Below are 14116 nucleotides of genomic sequence, written 5' to 3'. Positions count from 1 at the left end.
ACGGTCGATCCAGCTCACGATTTCAACGCGGACGGTCGATTCAGCTCGAGGCTTTCCAGGCGAGTGCCCTCGAGCTTGAAGGTCGAAGACACTCTTCTTAACTCGCAGATTAGGTCACCCAAGTGGAACAGACCCTTTATATTGTCAATGCAAATCTGCAATTGCTTTTCAAAAAAAGTTTCGAACAAATTAGTCAATGCACCTGATAAATTATTCCTCTCTTGAGAAATTGCACTCATCCAAAAGAGCACAAAACACTGTTCTGCCTATTGTGCCTATGTTAGGTTTGGGCTCAGCAATTAATGCAAGCCAATTCTGATTACATCTGCATTTCCGAATGATAGATACCGTTCCCAATTGCAATTGAGTCAGGAAATTATGGACGAGAGAACTAGAGGTGAGCTAAGAAAACGTCTGTGTAATATAAGGTGATACAATCTGCAATGTACTGCCCAAAAGGATTTTTTAAGAGGGATTATGTTTAATATTGTAAGCATAGGTTGGGGAGGGGTGAGAAGTTCCAGTTCCAAGAAAGAACTCTGCTCTGGGACTAGCTGGATAGCTCCATTCTTTTGAAGAGCTGGCAGAGACAGGAGTGATCAAAAGGCTTCCTGCTCCAATTTTTGTTTTTATATGCTGGCGCAAGAACAACATGGCTATTTTAATCTCTGTAGACACTGTACAACCACACCCATCAAACATGTAAAACCACCACTTTCATTCATAAAATTGTAATAATCAGCTTATTTACATCGCCCTTCTAATTGTTTTTTGTTCAAACTTCAGGAAAAGCCAATTGCCACATTAAACACCAATACGCTGTGGTAATGAAACTAGAGTTATTGCCCCCGATACTAATTGCAGCTCTGTTAAACAATTTCACCCTACACGAAGGAAATTATTATTTAATGCTGCTTTTTGGAGAGCAGAACAATGAAAAGAAACACCCTGAAATTAGCAAAACCCTACAGGAAAGGAGAGGATTCATACAGTAACTCTAGACAATAACATGCATGCATAAACCGCCTTTAACAAAGCTATGCAGTAACGTACCACGGAATGGCTTACTGCCCAACAAAGACTGATATAAACCCAAGTCAGGTGACCACTGGCAGGTTTTCAGTAATATCTAAAGGAAGAGTGTGTAGGAAAGAACTGCAGATGCTGGTTTAAATCAAAGACACAAAATGCTGGAGTAACTCAGCGGGACAGACAGCATCTCTGGAAAGACGGAATGGATGTTGTTTTGGGTAGTCTAAAGGAAGAGAGCAGTTTAGGATATGAATTATAGAATTAGGGACATGATAGCTCAAAGGCACATGTGCCAGTAATGGAATGAATCAGGGACAAGGGCAGAAATGAAGTACAGAGATATGGAAGTATTATAGGGCTGTAAAAGATTAAAGGCGAATTATGGATAGAGAGATTTGAAATGACATTAATTCATGAACAAGTGGCGAGATTATTAACATTTCACGTATCAATAGAAACTGACCAAAATACTCCGCCTTGGGGTGTGCATCCATTTCTTGCTCCAGGCGCTCGGTGAGGGCTTCTAACTTTAATTCGGCTGTCGATTGCCCCGGGTTGTGCTGCACGAGGAGAGTCTGGCAGGGCAGGCGCACTTTGGAGGCGGCCTCTTGACGACTATAATCAGGATCATGACCGTGGAAAGACCTGGACAGCTGGGCTTGCTCTGGAGCTAGGGGCCTAGGGCTGGAGAAGGTACCAGGGTGGGCCTGAGGAAATGCGCCGGGTGGGGCCAGGGTCGTGGCCAAACTACAAGGTACACTGATAGACCTGGGGCTGGCCTGGGATGGCTGGGTATCCACCTCAGGAGCGTGATGGTTAAGCTCGGACCAGTCTGGTCCAGGGCTTGTCAAACTGGATGGGCTGTGATGATTGAGCTGGGGCTGTGCTTTGTGTTCAGGAGCTTTGCCCACAGCTCGGTGCACAGTGGACTCACAACCACCAGGAGCAGAGTGGGGATTGACTTGGAACAGGGTAGCCTCTTTTGGACTGGAAGAGAGTTGATGTGAGCCCAGAAGACTAGATCGGGGACTGACCAGGCTGGACCTCGAGCTGCTTTCCTGGTTACTGCTCGACCTCGGGATGGTCTGGGAATAATTTGGGACACCAGATGGGATAAAGCTAGAGGGAGGGCCATGGGGCTCAAGACCAGTGTGCCCAGTGACAGCCCTCTCATGCTCATGGTTAGGTCTGAGCGTCAGGTCTTGAGAGTATCGGTTGGGTAAAGGAGGTCCTTGGTGCCCAGGGAGGTTGGATGCTGGTGTGGCAGACACTGGGGGCTTGGTTCCAAGCTCCCCACTGAGGCGATTCTGAAGCCGGGCTCGATCAAGGGAGGGCACTCCATCAGGATTACCAGCCATTGGGCCACAGCCCCCATTCACTCTGACAGCAGCCCCCTGCTGATTGCCCATCAGCAACATCTCCTGTTGCCTCTGCTGGTGAATCCTGTTCATTTTGGAGGCAAACACCTGACGGGTCTCCTCAAACTCGGGCTTGCACGCCTCCTTGTTCACCCTGAATAATCCATCCTTGGATGCTTCATACATGTTCAAGTCCTCGATGAATTTGCTGGCTTCCAGCCCCAGATCCTCATACTTATCCATGTTTCTGCAGGGGTGTTCTTTAATCGTTCTAAACCCACTGGCGGTGTGTTTGCGAGCCCTGGTTCAGTGCCAGAGAGCTGGTCTGATGCAAACATTCAGGTCTTACAAGTAAGCGACACTGCAAAATATGGGCAACACCTGTGAGAAGAAAGTAGAAACTGAGTTAAAGGTACAAGACGATCAACATCCCACACCCAGTTAACCAACTCAAGATGAAAACAGAATTTGGAAGAGCTCAGCAGGTCTAGCAACATCTGTGAAAGCAAAAGGTGTAAATCCAGTTTCCAGTCAAAACCCTGCATCAGGACTGAGGGGGATTGCCTGCACATCGAGGATGGCAAAGGCTGGTGAGTGACAGGTGGGCAGATTAGCCCACTGTGCCTCGTAGCCACAATCCCACCCCACAATGTACTTTATAATACTGTTAATTGTCCCTGCCCCCTCGCAATCTGGCTGCAGGAACTCGTCCGAAAATCTGACTTGCATCTTTTGCCTCCACATATGATACTGAGCCCGCTGAGCTCTTCCAGCATTTTTGTTTCCAATCGCCAAGTTCGCCAACCCGCCTCCTATTCCCAACCCCGAGATTCGTTAACCTCGCCCACCCATTCCCCTTTCAGCAGTCCCCAACCCAACAAAACCAGCCCAGAAATTGTGCTGTAAAACTTCACCGTGGAAACTCAATCACTTCCAAAGCAGGATTCAGCACGGATTGGGTAGTGATCGTGTCTTGGGATTTCTCAACACACCCGGTGGGGGAGAGGGGAGTGGGGTGGAGGGAGAGGGCAGTGGGGAGAGGAGAGTGGGGAAAGGGGAGAGGAGGTGAGGGGGGAGGGGAGAAGAGAGTGGGGAAAGGGGAGAATGGAGAGAGGGGGTGAGGGGAGGGGGAGAGGAGAATGGAGAGAAGGAGAATGGAGAGAAGGGGAGTGGGGAGAGGAGGGGGAGTGGGGAAAGGGGGAGAGGGAGGGGAGAATGGAGAGAGGGTGTGAGGGCAGTGGGGAGAGGAGGGGGAGTGGGGAAAGGGGAGAGGGGGTGAGGGGAGGGGGGAGAGGAGGGGGAGTGGGGAAAGGGGGAGAGGGAGGGGAGAATGGAGAGAGGGGGTGAGGAGGGAGGGGAGAAGAGAGTGGGGAAAGAGGAGGAAGGGGAGAATGGAGAGAGGGGGTGAGGGGAGGGGGAGTGGGGAAAGGGGAGAGGGGGTGAGGGGAGGGGGGAGAGGGGAGGGGGGAGAGGGGAGAGGAGAATGGAGAGAGGGGAGAGGTTGGGGGGAGGAGGGGGAGAGGAGGGGGAGTGGAGAATGGAGAGAGGGGGGAGTGGAGAATGGAGAGAGGGGGGAGAGGAGGGGGTGGGGAAAGGGGTGAGGGGAGATGAAAGAGGAGGCCACCAGCGCCGCTCCCCGCCCCATCAACGTGCGGCTCTCCACTCACCGTCCCGTCCTCACAAACAGCCACGCAACGCGGAAGCCGCCCTCCAACTTTTTCAAACTTTACAAACAGTTTTTAAACTAAAAGCGAGTCAAAGCGAGCGGCACAAGCGGTAGAAGCGCAGGCGGCCCTGAGGCGGCGACTCACTGACTCACTGACTGACCGAGCGGCGACCGTTGCCCGGGGCCGGAGCGCGCCCGTAACAAGTAGTGCGCAGTGCGGCGGCGGCGGCGGCGGCGGCGGTGGACGGGCAGGCGGACGCACACTGGCCGAGGGCCACTTCGCTGGGGAACGACGCAGATCAATGTGCGGGCAACCCTGGTCTTAAAGGGGCAGCGCCTCTCCAAGAATCTGCCATTCAGGGCAATCCTTCATTAAGCCTGAAGAAGGATCTCGGCCCGAAATCTTTCATTCATTTGTTCTATATCTCACATTTTGGCGGGTTGAGACGAGCGTCGATTTCCAAAATCAGTTTTATTAACAAAATGACCAAATCAACGGAGTAACACAGCCAATTATACAAAGGTCAAACCACAACGGTGGTCGAGAACGACTGAAGGGTCATCGCCCAGAAAGCGCGCGAACACCAACCCCTCCCCATAGTCACGCGACCGAAGCACCTGACCGCAGGGTTCGATTACTTGCGGCCCCCCCCCAGAACACGAGGTGCGGAACCGAGCAGGGACCCGGTTGAGACGACCGGTACTCGTGGTTCGCGAAAGCAGGGCGGGCATAACACGAGGGGCCGGCAAAACAAGGCTTGCGGGTGGTAGGCAGTCGTGTGGTGCAACTGGGCGCCGTAGGTCACAAGGAAGTGAACTGGGCACTTCGGTCCGTGGAGATGTCGGAGGGCACCCCGAACCAGGCAATCCAGTGGGCCGCCATAGCCCGGGCGCAGGCCTCGGCGGAGGTATCCGAAAGTGGGATTGACTCCGGCCACCGCGTAAAACAGTCCACGATGGTGGGCAGGTGAGTGGTGCCGCGGGACTGTGGCAAGGAACCCACAGTCCCTTGGGTGCAGGAACTTCCCTCGGGGACCGCGAACTCCTGCGCCGGCGGCCGTACGTGCCACTGGATCTTGGAGGTCTGACACGGGATACAGGAGCGGTACCAGGCAGCTACCTGCTTGCGGAGCCCGTGCCAGACGAACTTAGCTGCCAACAGGGCCGACGTCGCACGTATGGACGGATGGACCGGGCCATGAATAGCGTCGAAAACCCGCCGTCTCCAACTAACGGGGATGACCAGGCGAGCGTGCCCCGTGGAGACGTCGCATTGGACCATGGTACCGGCCGCACCGCAAGGCACTTTGTCGAGCCGAAGGCCAGCACTGGCGGTGCGGTAGGCTCTCGCAGCAGTCAACGCCGTGGGCGACGGCCGAAACTGAGGGAATTGCGGGGCGGGACAAGGCGTCGGCAACGACGTTAAGCTTCCTGGCGACGTGTCGGATATCAGTTGTGAATTCCGAGACGCAGCCAAGGTGTCGCTGCTGCCGGACAGACCATGGGTCAGCGATCGCGGACGTAGAGGCGGTTGTTTGGTACGATCGCGATCGCCTCTACAGACGATTGGCCGAGACCATGGGTCAGCGATCGCGGACGTAGAGGCGGTTGTTTGGTACGATCGCGATCGCCTCTACAGACGTAGCGGAGGTGATAGTAGCACCAACGGTGTCTACCACGAGTCCCGGGACGCTGCTGTGATTCTTCGCTGGAAGACGTGGGCGGGGCCTCCTCGCGCACCCGCCAAGGCAAAAGAAACGCTGGTGCGATCACGCAGTTAATGGCGCAGATATCTTGGTGCTTGGTCGGCCCGTTTCGCGAGCTGCTGAGGATCGGAGAAATCTGCGCCAGCGAGCATTAGGCGGACATCGTCGGGCATCTGTTCAAACAACAGGCACGGGCGATGGCCGTCCATGAGTGTGAGCATCTCGGCCATGAGGACGGACGGCCTGTGATCCCCCAAACCGTCCACGTGTAGGATGCGGGCAGCACGGTCCCGGCGGCTGAGCCCGAAGATGTGTAACAGGAGGGCCTTGAGGCCGTCGTATTTGGCAATCGTTGGAGGATCACTCAGATAAGGCAGCAGATGGGAGACGGACTCTTGCGGCAGGGCTCCCACCACATGGAAGTATTTTGTTTCGTCCGCGACGATGCGGCGCAGATGAAACTGCCTCAACGTGTGCGAACCACACTTGCGGCTGATCGGGCCAGTTTGGGGCCGACGGCATTTTGATGGGCATCGGCAGCAGGAGCGTAATTATCTTGCATGCTGGCGTACAATTTTCGATTGGGTGCGTCGGGGTCACCAATTTGGCGAGTTGAGATGAGAGTCGATTTCCAAAATCAGTAACACAACACAGCCAATACAAAGGTCAAACCACAACGGTGGTCGAGAACGACTGAAGGGGTATCGCCCAGAAAGCGCGCGAACACAAACCCCTCCCCATAGTCACTCGACCGAAGCACCTGACCGCAGGGTTCGATTACTTGCGGGCCGCTACAACATTTCCCTTTCCCCTGAGCCTCAGTCTGAGGAAGGGTCTCGACCCGAAACGTCACCCATTCCTTCTTTCCGGAGGTGCTGCCTGAACCGCTGAGTTACTCCAGCATTTTGTGTCTATCTTCAGGGCAATGCCTACCATTCCCATGAACGGGCAATCATAAGGAATATGAGCAGGGGAGAACACCATTCAGTCAGTCGTGCCTCTTGTATACAAACCACCAAACAACAGTAGGGAGGTTGGGGATAGCATCAAGCAGGAAATTAGGGATGCGTGTAGCCAAGGTCCGGCAGTTATCATGTTTAAGAAAGAACTGCAGATGCTGGAAAAATTGAAGGTAGACAAAATTACTGGAGAAACTCAGTGGGTGAGGCAGCATCTATGCAGAGAAGGAATAGTCAAACGTCGCCTGTTCCGTCTCTCCATAGATTGAATTGAATCCTTTATTTGTCATTCAGACCTTTCGGTCTGAACAAAATGTTGTTGCCTGCAGCCATACATGTAATAATAACAACACACAATAAACACAAATTAACATCCACCACAGTGAGTTCACCAAGCACCTCCTCACTGTGATGGAGGCAAAAGTCTTAGAGTTACTGTCTCTTCCCTCTTCTCCCTCTGCGCTGAGGCGATACCCCGCCGGGCGACGGTAAGTCAGTCCCGCGGTTCAAGCTCCGCGGCCCGGGGGTGGTCATCCGCTGAGTTTCTCCAGTGGTTATCATGGGCGACTTTAATCTACACATAGATTGGGCCAAACAAATTGGTAACAGCTGAGGAGGAGGATTTCCTGGAATGTATACGGGATTGGTTTTTGTAGATTGGTTATTAACCAATGTAGTGCTTTATTAATATAAGCTCCGCCTACTGCTACACCATTCATATTATCGCAACCCAACATGTGCTGTTAGTTGGTGATACAGCATGGTAGAATTAACATGCTGCTGTGTGTTGTATACGTTACATAATAAATACTGTTGTACCAGATCCGTAGGTATGTGTGATTTACTCAACAGTTTTTAAACCAATATGTAGAGGAACCGACTGGAGGGCAGGCCATCCTAGACTGGGTATTGTGTAAAGAGGAAGGATTAGTTAGCGATCTTGTTGTGCAAGGTTTCTTGGGCAACAGTGACCATAATATGGTAGAATTGTGCATTAGGATGGAGAGTGACACAGTTAATTCAGAGACTAGGGTTCTGAAATTTAATAAAGGAGACTTTGAAGGTATGACAGGAATTGGCTAAGATAGGCTGGCAAATTATATTTAAAGGGTTGAGGGTGGAGATGCAATGGCAAAGATTTAAAGACCGCATGGATGAATTCCAAAAATTGTTCATCCCTGTCTGGCAAAAAAATAAAACTGGGAAGGCAGCTGAACCGTGGCTGATGAGGGAAGTCAAGGATAGTGTTAAATCCAAGGAAGAGGCATATAAATTGGCCAGAAGAAGCAGCAAACTGGAGGACTGGGAGAAATTTAGAACTAAACAGAGGAGGACAAAGGGGTTAATGAAGGGGGGGGGGGGGGGGGGGGGGGAGAGCATGAAAGAAAGCTTGCGGGGAATATAAAAACTGACTGTAAAAGTTTATTTTGGTATGTAAAAAGGAAAAAATTAGTGAAGATTAATGTAGATTCCTTAGAGACAGGTGAATTTATAATGGAAAACAAGGAAATAGCAGAACAGTTAAACGAGTACTGTTGTATATGAAAATATGATTAGCATATTGAATGTCTTGCGCAATTGTACGCATGCGCAGAGAGACTCAAGGTTGCGATTACAATAGAAGAAGCTTGTTACTTACTCTTGTGTCCGAGTCTTATTTTAAGTCCGTTTCAAGTGTGAATACACAACAATTTGGCGACGAGGATGGGATTCTGTTAGCAGGAAAAGAACAGCAATCAAAAGAACAGCATTCGACAGTGAACCCAATGGGCAATCACTACCAAAGTGTCTGCCCACACAGTTAGTACACCTCTCGTACACTTGACTCCCATACTGTCACCCCAAACCCCCTCCCCCCACCCCCCCCCCCCCCCCCCCCCCCCCCCCCACCTTTCCCTCCCGTCCCGACCCCCTGGGAAACTGAAAGGAGCGACAATCAACTGCCACGGATACAAATAAGGTCATACACAAGAAAGGGCAGATGCTGGTTGACAAAAAGTGAACACACAGTGCTGGAATAACACAAAGACGCAGCAGAATTTTGGAAACGTCATCCCGTCACCCATCCCTTCTCTCCAGAGATGCTGCCTGTCCCGCTGAGTTAAAGAGTGCCCACGGTAGAGTCACGAGTCACTACGGTAAACTCACGGGCTACTACGTTCTTACAACGAGTTTAAAAGTTTAAAATTTTTACTTCAAGAGTAAATTTGACTCATGGAAATCTTTCATCATGTTGAAAGCTTTTCACGAGTTACAAGTTTCCCGAGTACCTGCCGTTAGCGTTACGAGTCGCTAAGATACGTCCACAAGTTCCGACGTTCCCGCTACATTAATTCTATGTGATTACCACGAGTTTGATTTGTTTTAAACTCGGGATCACTCGTGGGTGGACTCACACCGTGAGACAGGGGTTTTAGAATCTGGGTATACTTTTGAGGAATGGACCGAAGTCTTAGAGGCTTGGCTCACTTCAAATGTTATCACTAAAGAAGATAAGCAAAGAGCATTGTTCCTTAAGGGCCTGTCCCACTTGCGCGTCCTTGGCTCACAAATTACGCGACCTCGTGGTCGCTTGAGGCGTACGGGCATCGTTTGGCCGCGCGGGGCCGGCCCAACTTAGAAGCGCGGAGGGGTATGGAGTTGTGCGGGGCCGGTCTCAACATCGCGCGGGGCTCCAAAATTCTTGCAGTGAACTAAATCTTCGCGCGCCAACAGCCTGTCGTGGAACTGACGGCCAAAGTGGGACAGGCCCAAGACCCTGGCGCGACGCAACGTCTCACCTTCAACAGCAGCAGAAGCAGGTAAACGATCGTCGAACTCGGCCTGGGGCTCACGGCCGTTGCCGATCCGGATCCGCCCCCACTTCTACTCCCAGAGAAAAGAAAATTGAAGATAGACACAAAATGCAGGAGTAACTCAGCGGGACCGACAGCATTTCTGGAGAGAAGCAATGGGTGACGTTTCGGATCAAGACCCTTCTTTTCAGACTGAAGAAGAGTCTCGACACGAAACGTCATCCATTCCTTCTCTCCAGAGATGCTGCCGGTCCCGCTGAGTTACTCCAGTTTTGTGTCCATCTTCAAATGACGTCACGCGCTCCAGACGGCTGTGAGTACGCATGTAATCGCGCTCGACTTTCGCTCGACCGTCTCAGCTCAACACGACCACGAGGTCGCGTAATTTGCGAGCCAAGGACACATAAGTGGGACAGGCCCTTTAGGAAGCAAGGGTTATCACACCCTAAGGGCATTGCTGCAGCCAGCTAAGCCCACTAGTAAAATGTACGAGGAATGTAAGGAGGCAATAATTGCTAATTTCTCGCCAAAACCAACAGAAATAGTGCAAAGATATCGGTTTTATACATGCACGCAAGCAAGTGAAACAATCCCTCGGTTCCTAGCAAAGCTTCGACAGTTAAGTGAGGGGTGTAATTTTAAGGAACTGGAGAATATGCTAAGGGATAGGTTAGTGGTAGGATGTGCAGATATTAACATCCAGCGAAAACTGGTGGGTGCACCGAAATTAACCTTCGAGAACGCAGTCAATATTACGACAGCGATGGAGGTTGCTAAACAAGATGTAGAGCAGATCAAGAAGATCGGAAGGCCTCAAGATGATTTTACCCCCGTCCATCAGCTTCAAAGGAAGGCGTCTGGACTAAAGAAGACATGGAGTCCACCAAGGGCATCCACAGATATGGTTCAATACTCCAAGAAGTGCTGGAGATGTGGTGGCAGCCATGAGCCAGCAACGTGTAAAATCCGAAATGTTAGGTGCTTTAGGTGCTCGGGAACAGGTCACACCCAAAGCCACTGGGATGCTGTTAGAGCTTACCAGCAGAGGAGGAGACGATTCCAGAAAAAAGCAAACCACTTGGAGGAGACTGATTCAAATTCATCAGAGGATTGTATGAGCCACTTGGAAGATGAATCAATTAACAAATTGACGAACTCTGAACCGTATACAGCCACTTTGATAGTGAACGGCAGGGAGGTACAACTAGAAGTTGACACTGGAAGTCCATGGACTATCGTACCAGAAGAAGTCTTCAGAAAACTCGGTCAGGACCCCAGACAAGATCCCTGTAGCCTTAAGCTGAAATCCTACACGGGAGAGACGGTTGACATTTTCTGACAAGCAGCGGTACAGGTACAGCTCGATCCTCACAGGAAGCCAGAAACGCTGACCCTAGTGGTAGTAAGGAAAGGTGCAAGCCTATTGGGAAGAGACTGGTTGAGGAAGTACCCTGGATTGCTGTCAAATCTAGCTAGCCTGAACATGCCGGGTCCAAGTCTAAGTCCACCGAGTAGTATACACAGTTTGCAAGATGCCATGAGCTCAGTACTCAACAAACTTCTGAAAGAACTTCAGAGAGGGACAAACCTCTAGCCCATAGTGATAACACAACATCACAACCACAACCACAACCAGAGCCTGATATCGCAGATAACATGCAAATTCCAACTCAGACTGAGAGACGCAGGTCTAATAGGACTAAAAGAACACCTAAAAGATTTGAGGATTTTGTTCTTTATAAATGAAAACACATAAAGCAATGTGTAATGTATATGGTTTGCCACACCATGCTTAAGGAAGATGGGTGGAATGTAAAAAATCATAAGTGCCAAGTTTAAGCATGATTATTACGGTTATGATGATGTAATTGTAAGATGACTTTAATAATACAACTTGGGAACAGAGTACAGGTATTAGTCAATTATATTTGGAGTAAAAGATCATATACTGTGAAGGTGAAATTGTGTTACCTGCCTCCAAGTTAAATGGGGAGGAATGTTGTGTATTAAAATATGATTAGCCTATTGAATGTCTTGCGCAATTGTACGCATGCACAGGGAGACTCAAGGTGGTGATTACAATGGAAGCTTGTTAATTACTCTCGAGTCCGAGTCTTATTTTAAGTCTTTTTCAAGCGCGAATCTGGAAATACAAGGGGACCAAGGATCTGATGGGAGGGAAGAACTGAAGGGAATCCACATTAATCAGGTAATGGCGCTAGGTAAACTGTTAGGACTGAAGGCCGATAAATCCCAAGGGCCTGATGGTCTGCATCCCAGAGTACTCAAGGAGGTGGCCCTAGAAATCGTGGATGCATTGGTACTCATTTTCCAATGTTCTCTCGACTCTGGATCAGTCCCTGTGGACTGGAGGGTAGCCAATGTAACTCCACTTTTTAAGAAAGGAGGGGGAGAGAAAATTATAGACCAGTTAGCCTTGCATCGGTTGTGGGGAAGGTGCTGGAGTCGATTATTAAAGATGTGATAGCAGCGTATTTGGAAAGCAGTGATGGGCTTGGTCTAAGTCAGCATGGATTTATGAAGGGGAAATCATGCTTGACTAATCTTTTGGAATTTTTTGAGGATGTAACAAGTAGAATGGATATGGGAGAGCCAGTGGATGTGGTGTATCTGGACTTCCAAAAAGCCTTTGACAAGGTCCCAGACAAGAGATTAGTGTGCACAATTAGACCACGTGGTATTGGGGGGAAGGGTATTGACATGGATAGAGAACTGGTTGGCAGACAGGAAACAAAGAGTAGGAATTAACGGGTCCTTTTCAGAATGGCAGGCAGTGACTAGTAGGGTGCCGTAAGGCTCGGTGCTGGGACCCCAGTTGTTTACAATATATATTAACGAATTAGACAAGGGAATTAAATGTGAATCTCCAAGTTTGTGGATGACACAAAGCTGGGTGGCAGTGTGAGCTGCGATGAGGATGCCATGAGGCTGCAGGGTGACTTGGATAGGTTGGGTGAGTGGGCAGATGCAGTATAATGTGGATAAATGTGAGGTTATCCACTTTGGTGGCAAGAACAGGTAGGCAGATTATTATCTGAATGGTGTCAAATTAGGAGAAGGGGAGGTGCAACGAGACCTGGGTGTTCTTCTACATCAGTCTCTGAAAGTAAGCATGCAGGTACAGCAGGCAGTGAAGAAAGCTAATGGCATGTTGGCCTTCATTGCGAGAGGCTTTGTGTTTAGGAGCAAGGAGGTCCTACTGCAGTTGTACAGGGCCCTGGTGAGGTTGTACAGGGCCCTGGTGAGACCGCACCTGGAGTATTGTGTGGAATTTTGGTCTCCTAATTTGAGGAAGGACATTATTGCTATTGAGGGAGCGCAGCGTAGGTGCACCAGGTTAATTCCCAGGATGGTGGGACTTACATATGATGAATGGATGGGTCGACTGGGCTCATATTCGCTGGAATTTAGAAGGATGAGAAGGGATCTTATAGAAACATATAAAATTCTTAGAGGATTGGGCAGGCTAGATGCAGGAAAAATGTTCCCAATGTTGGGGGAGTCCAGAACCAGGGGGTCACAATTTAAGAATAAGGGGTAGGCCATTTAGGACTGAGATGAGGGGGAAAAAAATTCACCCAGAGAGTTGTAAATCTGTGGAATTCTCTGCCACAGAAGGCAGTGGAGGCAAATTCACTAGATGTTTTCAAGAAAGAGTTAGATTTAGCTCTTAGGGCTAAGGGAATCAAGGGATATGGGGGAAAAAGCCAGAACGGGGTACTGATTTTGGATGATCAGCCATGATCATATTGAATGGCGGTGCCGACTCGAAGGGCCGAATGGCCTCCTCCTGCACCTATTTTCTATGTTTCCACCCTTCAAAAAGCTCCGGGCTAATATTTGTCAAACCACTTTCCTGAACTATACCCATATTTATTGATTCCCTCAATATTTAAATAATCTCTGTCTTGCCTATACTGTGCTTTCAGTGACCTGTGCATAAGAAAACCTTGATGACATTGAACGTTACCAATTCTCATGTTCTCGCCATTTAAAAAATGTTATTTTCACATTTTCAACATTGTATACCATCTGCTCTATTGTTGTCATCTCACTGAGAATGTCCATATCTTCTTGAAACCTCTTTGATCCTCCAATATTCACCTCTTCACTTAGTTTCCCTTTCAAGAGCAATCTTGAAAATACTGTTTGGTCTTCTCAGCCAAATCATTGACAGCTTGTGAATAGTTCAGACCAAAGCACCAATCCCTGCCACACTGTACGAATCACCTCCTGCCAACCTGAAAAGGCCGCATTTATTCCCGCTCTTTATTTTCTGTCTGTTAACCAACGCACAATCCACGTTAGTGCGTTATCCTCTCAACGTGCTTTAATTCTGACCAACAATTTCCTTTGTCAGAAACCCTTACCAGAATCAGAATACATGACATTTTTTGATCCCCCCTCATCTCTCCACCTAATAACTCTACAAAACAACGAAAAACATTGTTTCCTCTCATGATTGACTCTGCTCAATATTATTTCTACAAGTCTTGGTATCATATCGTTTATAGTGTATTTTCCATTCTCCCCATTAAAAATTCTCCCTCTGTTACTTGCTCTCATTGGTCTTTTTTCT

The 14116-nt window shown here is 49.4% G+C and overlaps 1 protein-coding gene across 4 annotated transcripts in view; it reads right to left on the bottom strand.

Annotated features, from left to right (window-relative positions):
- The window catches only part of limd1 (LIM domain containing 1), an 86804-nt gene that overhangs the window by 48236 nt on the left and 24452 nt on the right, over positions 1–14116 (bottom strand). The window contains exons 1-2 of one of the 4 annotated variants that reach the window (XM_033048573.1): positions 4058–4287; positions 1496–2771 (exon numbers count right to left, since the gene is read on the bottom strand). In XM_033048573.1, coding sequence (XP_032904464.1) covers positions 1496–2633 — 1138 coding nt within the window. In that variant the 5' untranslated portion in view covers positions 2634–2771; positions 4058–4287. Of the gene's footprint in view, positions 1–1495; positions 2772–3304; positions 3418–4057; positions 4288–14116 lie in introns of those variants that run through there. The other 3 variants (XM_033048588.1, XM_033048580.1, XM_033048587.1) reach the window with 3 other exon arrangements.

Source organism: Amblyraja radiata, chromosome 2 (assembly GCF_010909765.2).
Source record: "Amblyraja radiata isolate CabotCenter1 chromosome 2, sAmbRad1.1.pri, whole genome shotgun sequence".
Lineage (NCBI taxonomy): Eukaryota > Metazoa > Chordata > Chondrichthyes > Rajiformes > Rajidae > Amblyraja > Amblyraja radiata.
The sequence above is the reverse complement of the archived record's forward strand: the minus strand, read 5'-3'. Positions and strand labels throughout refer to the sequence as shown.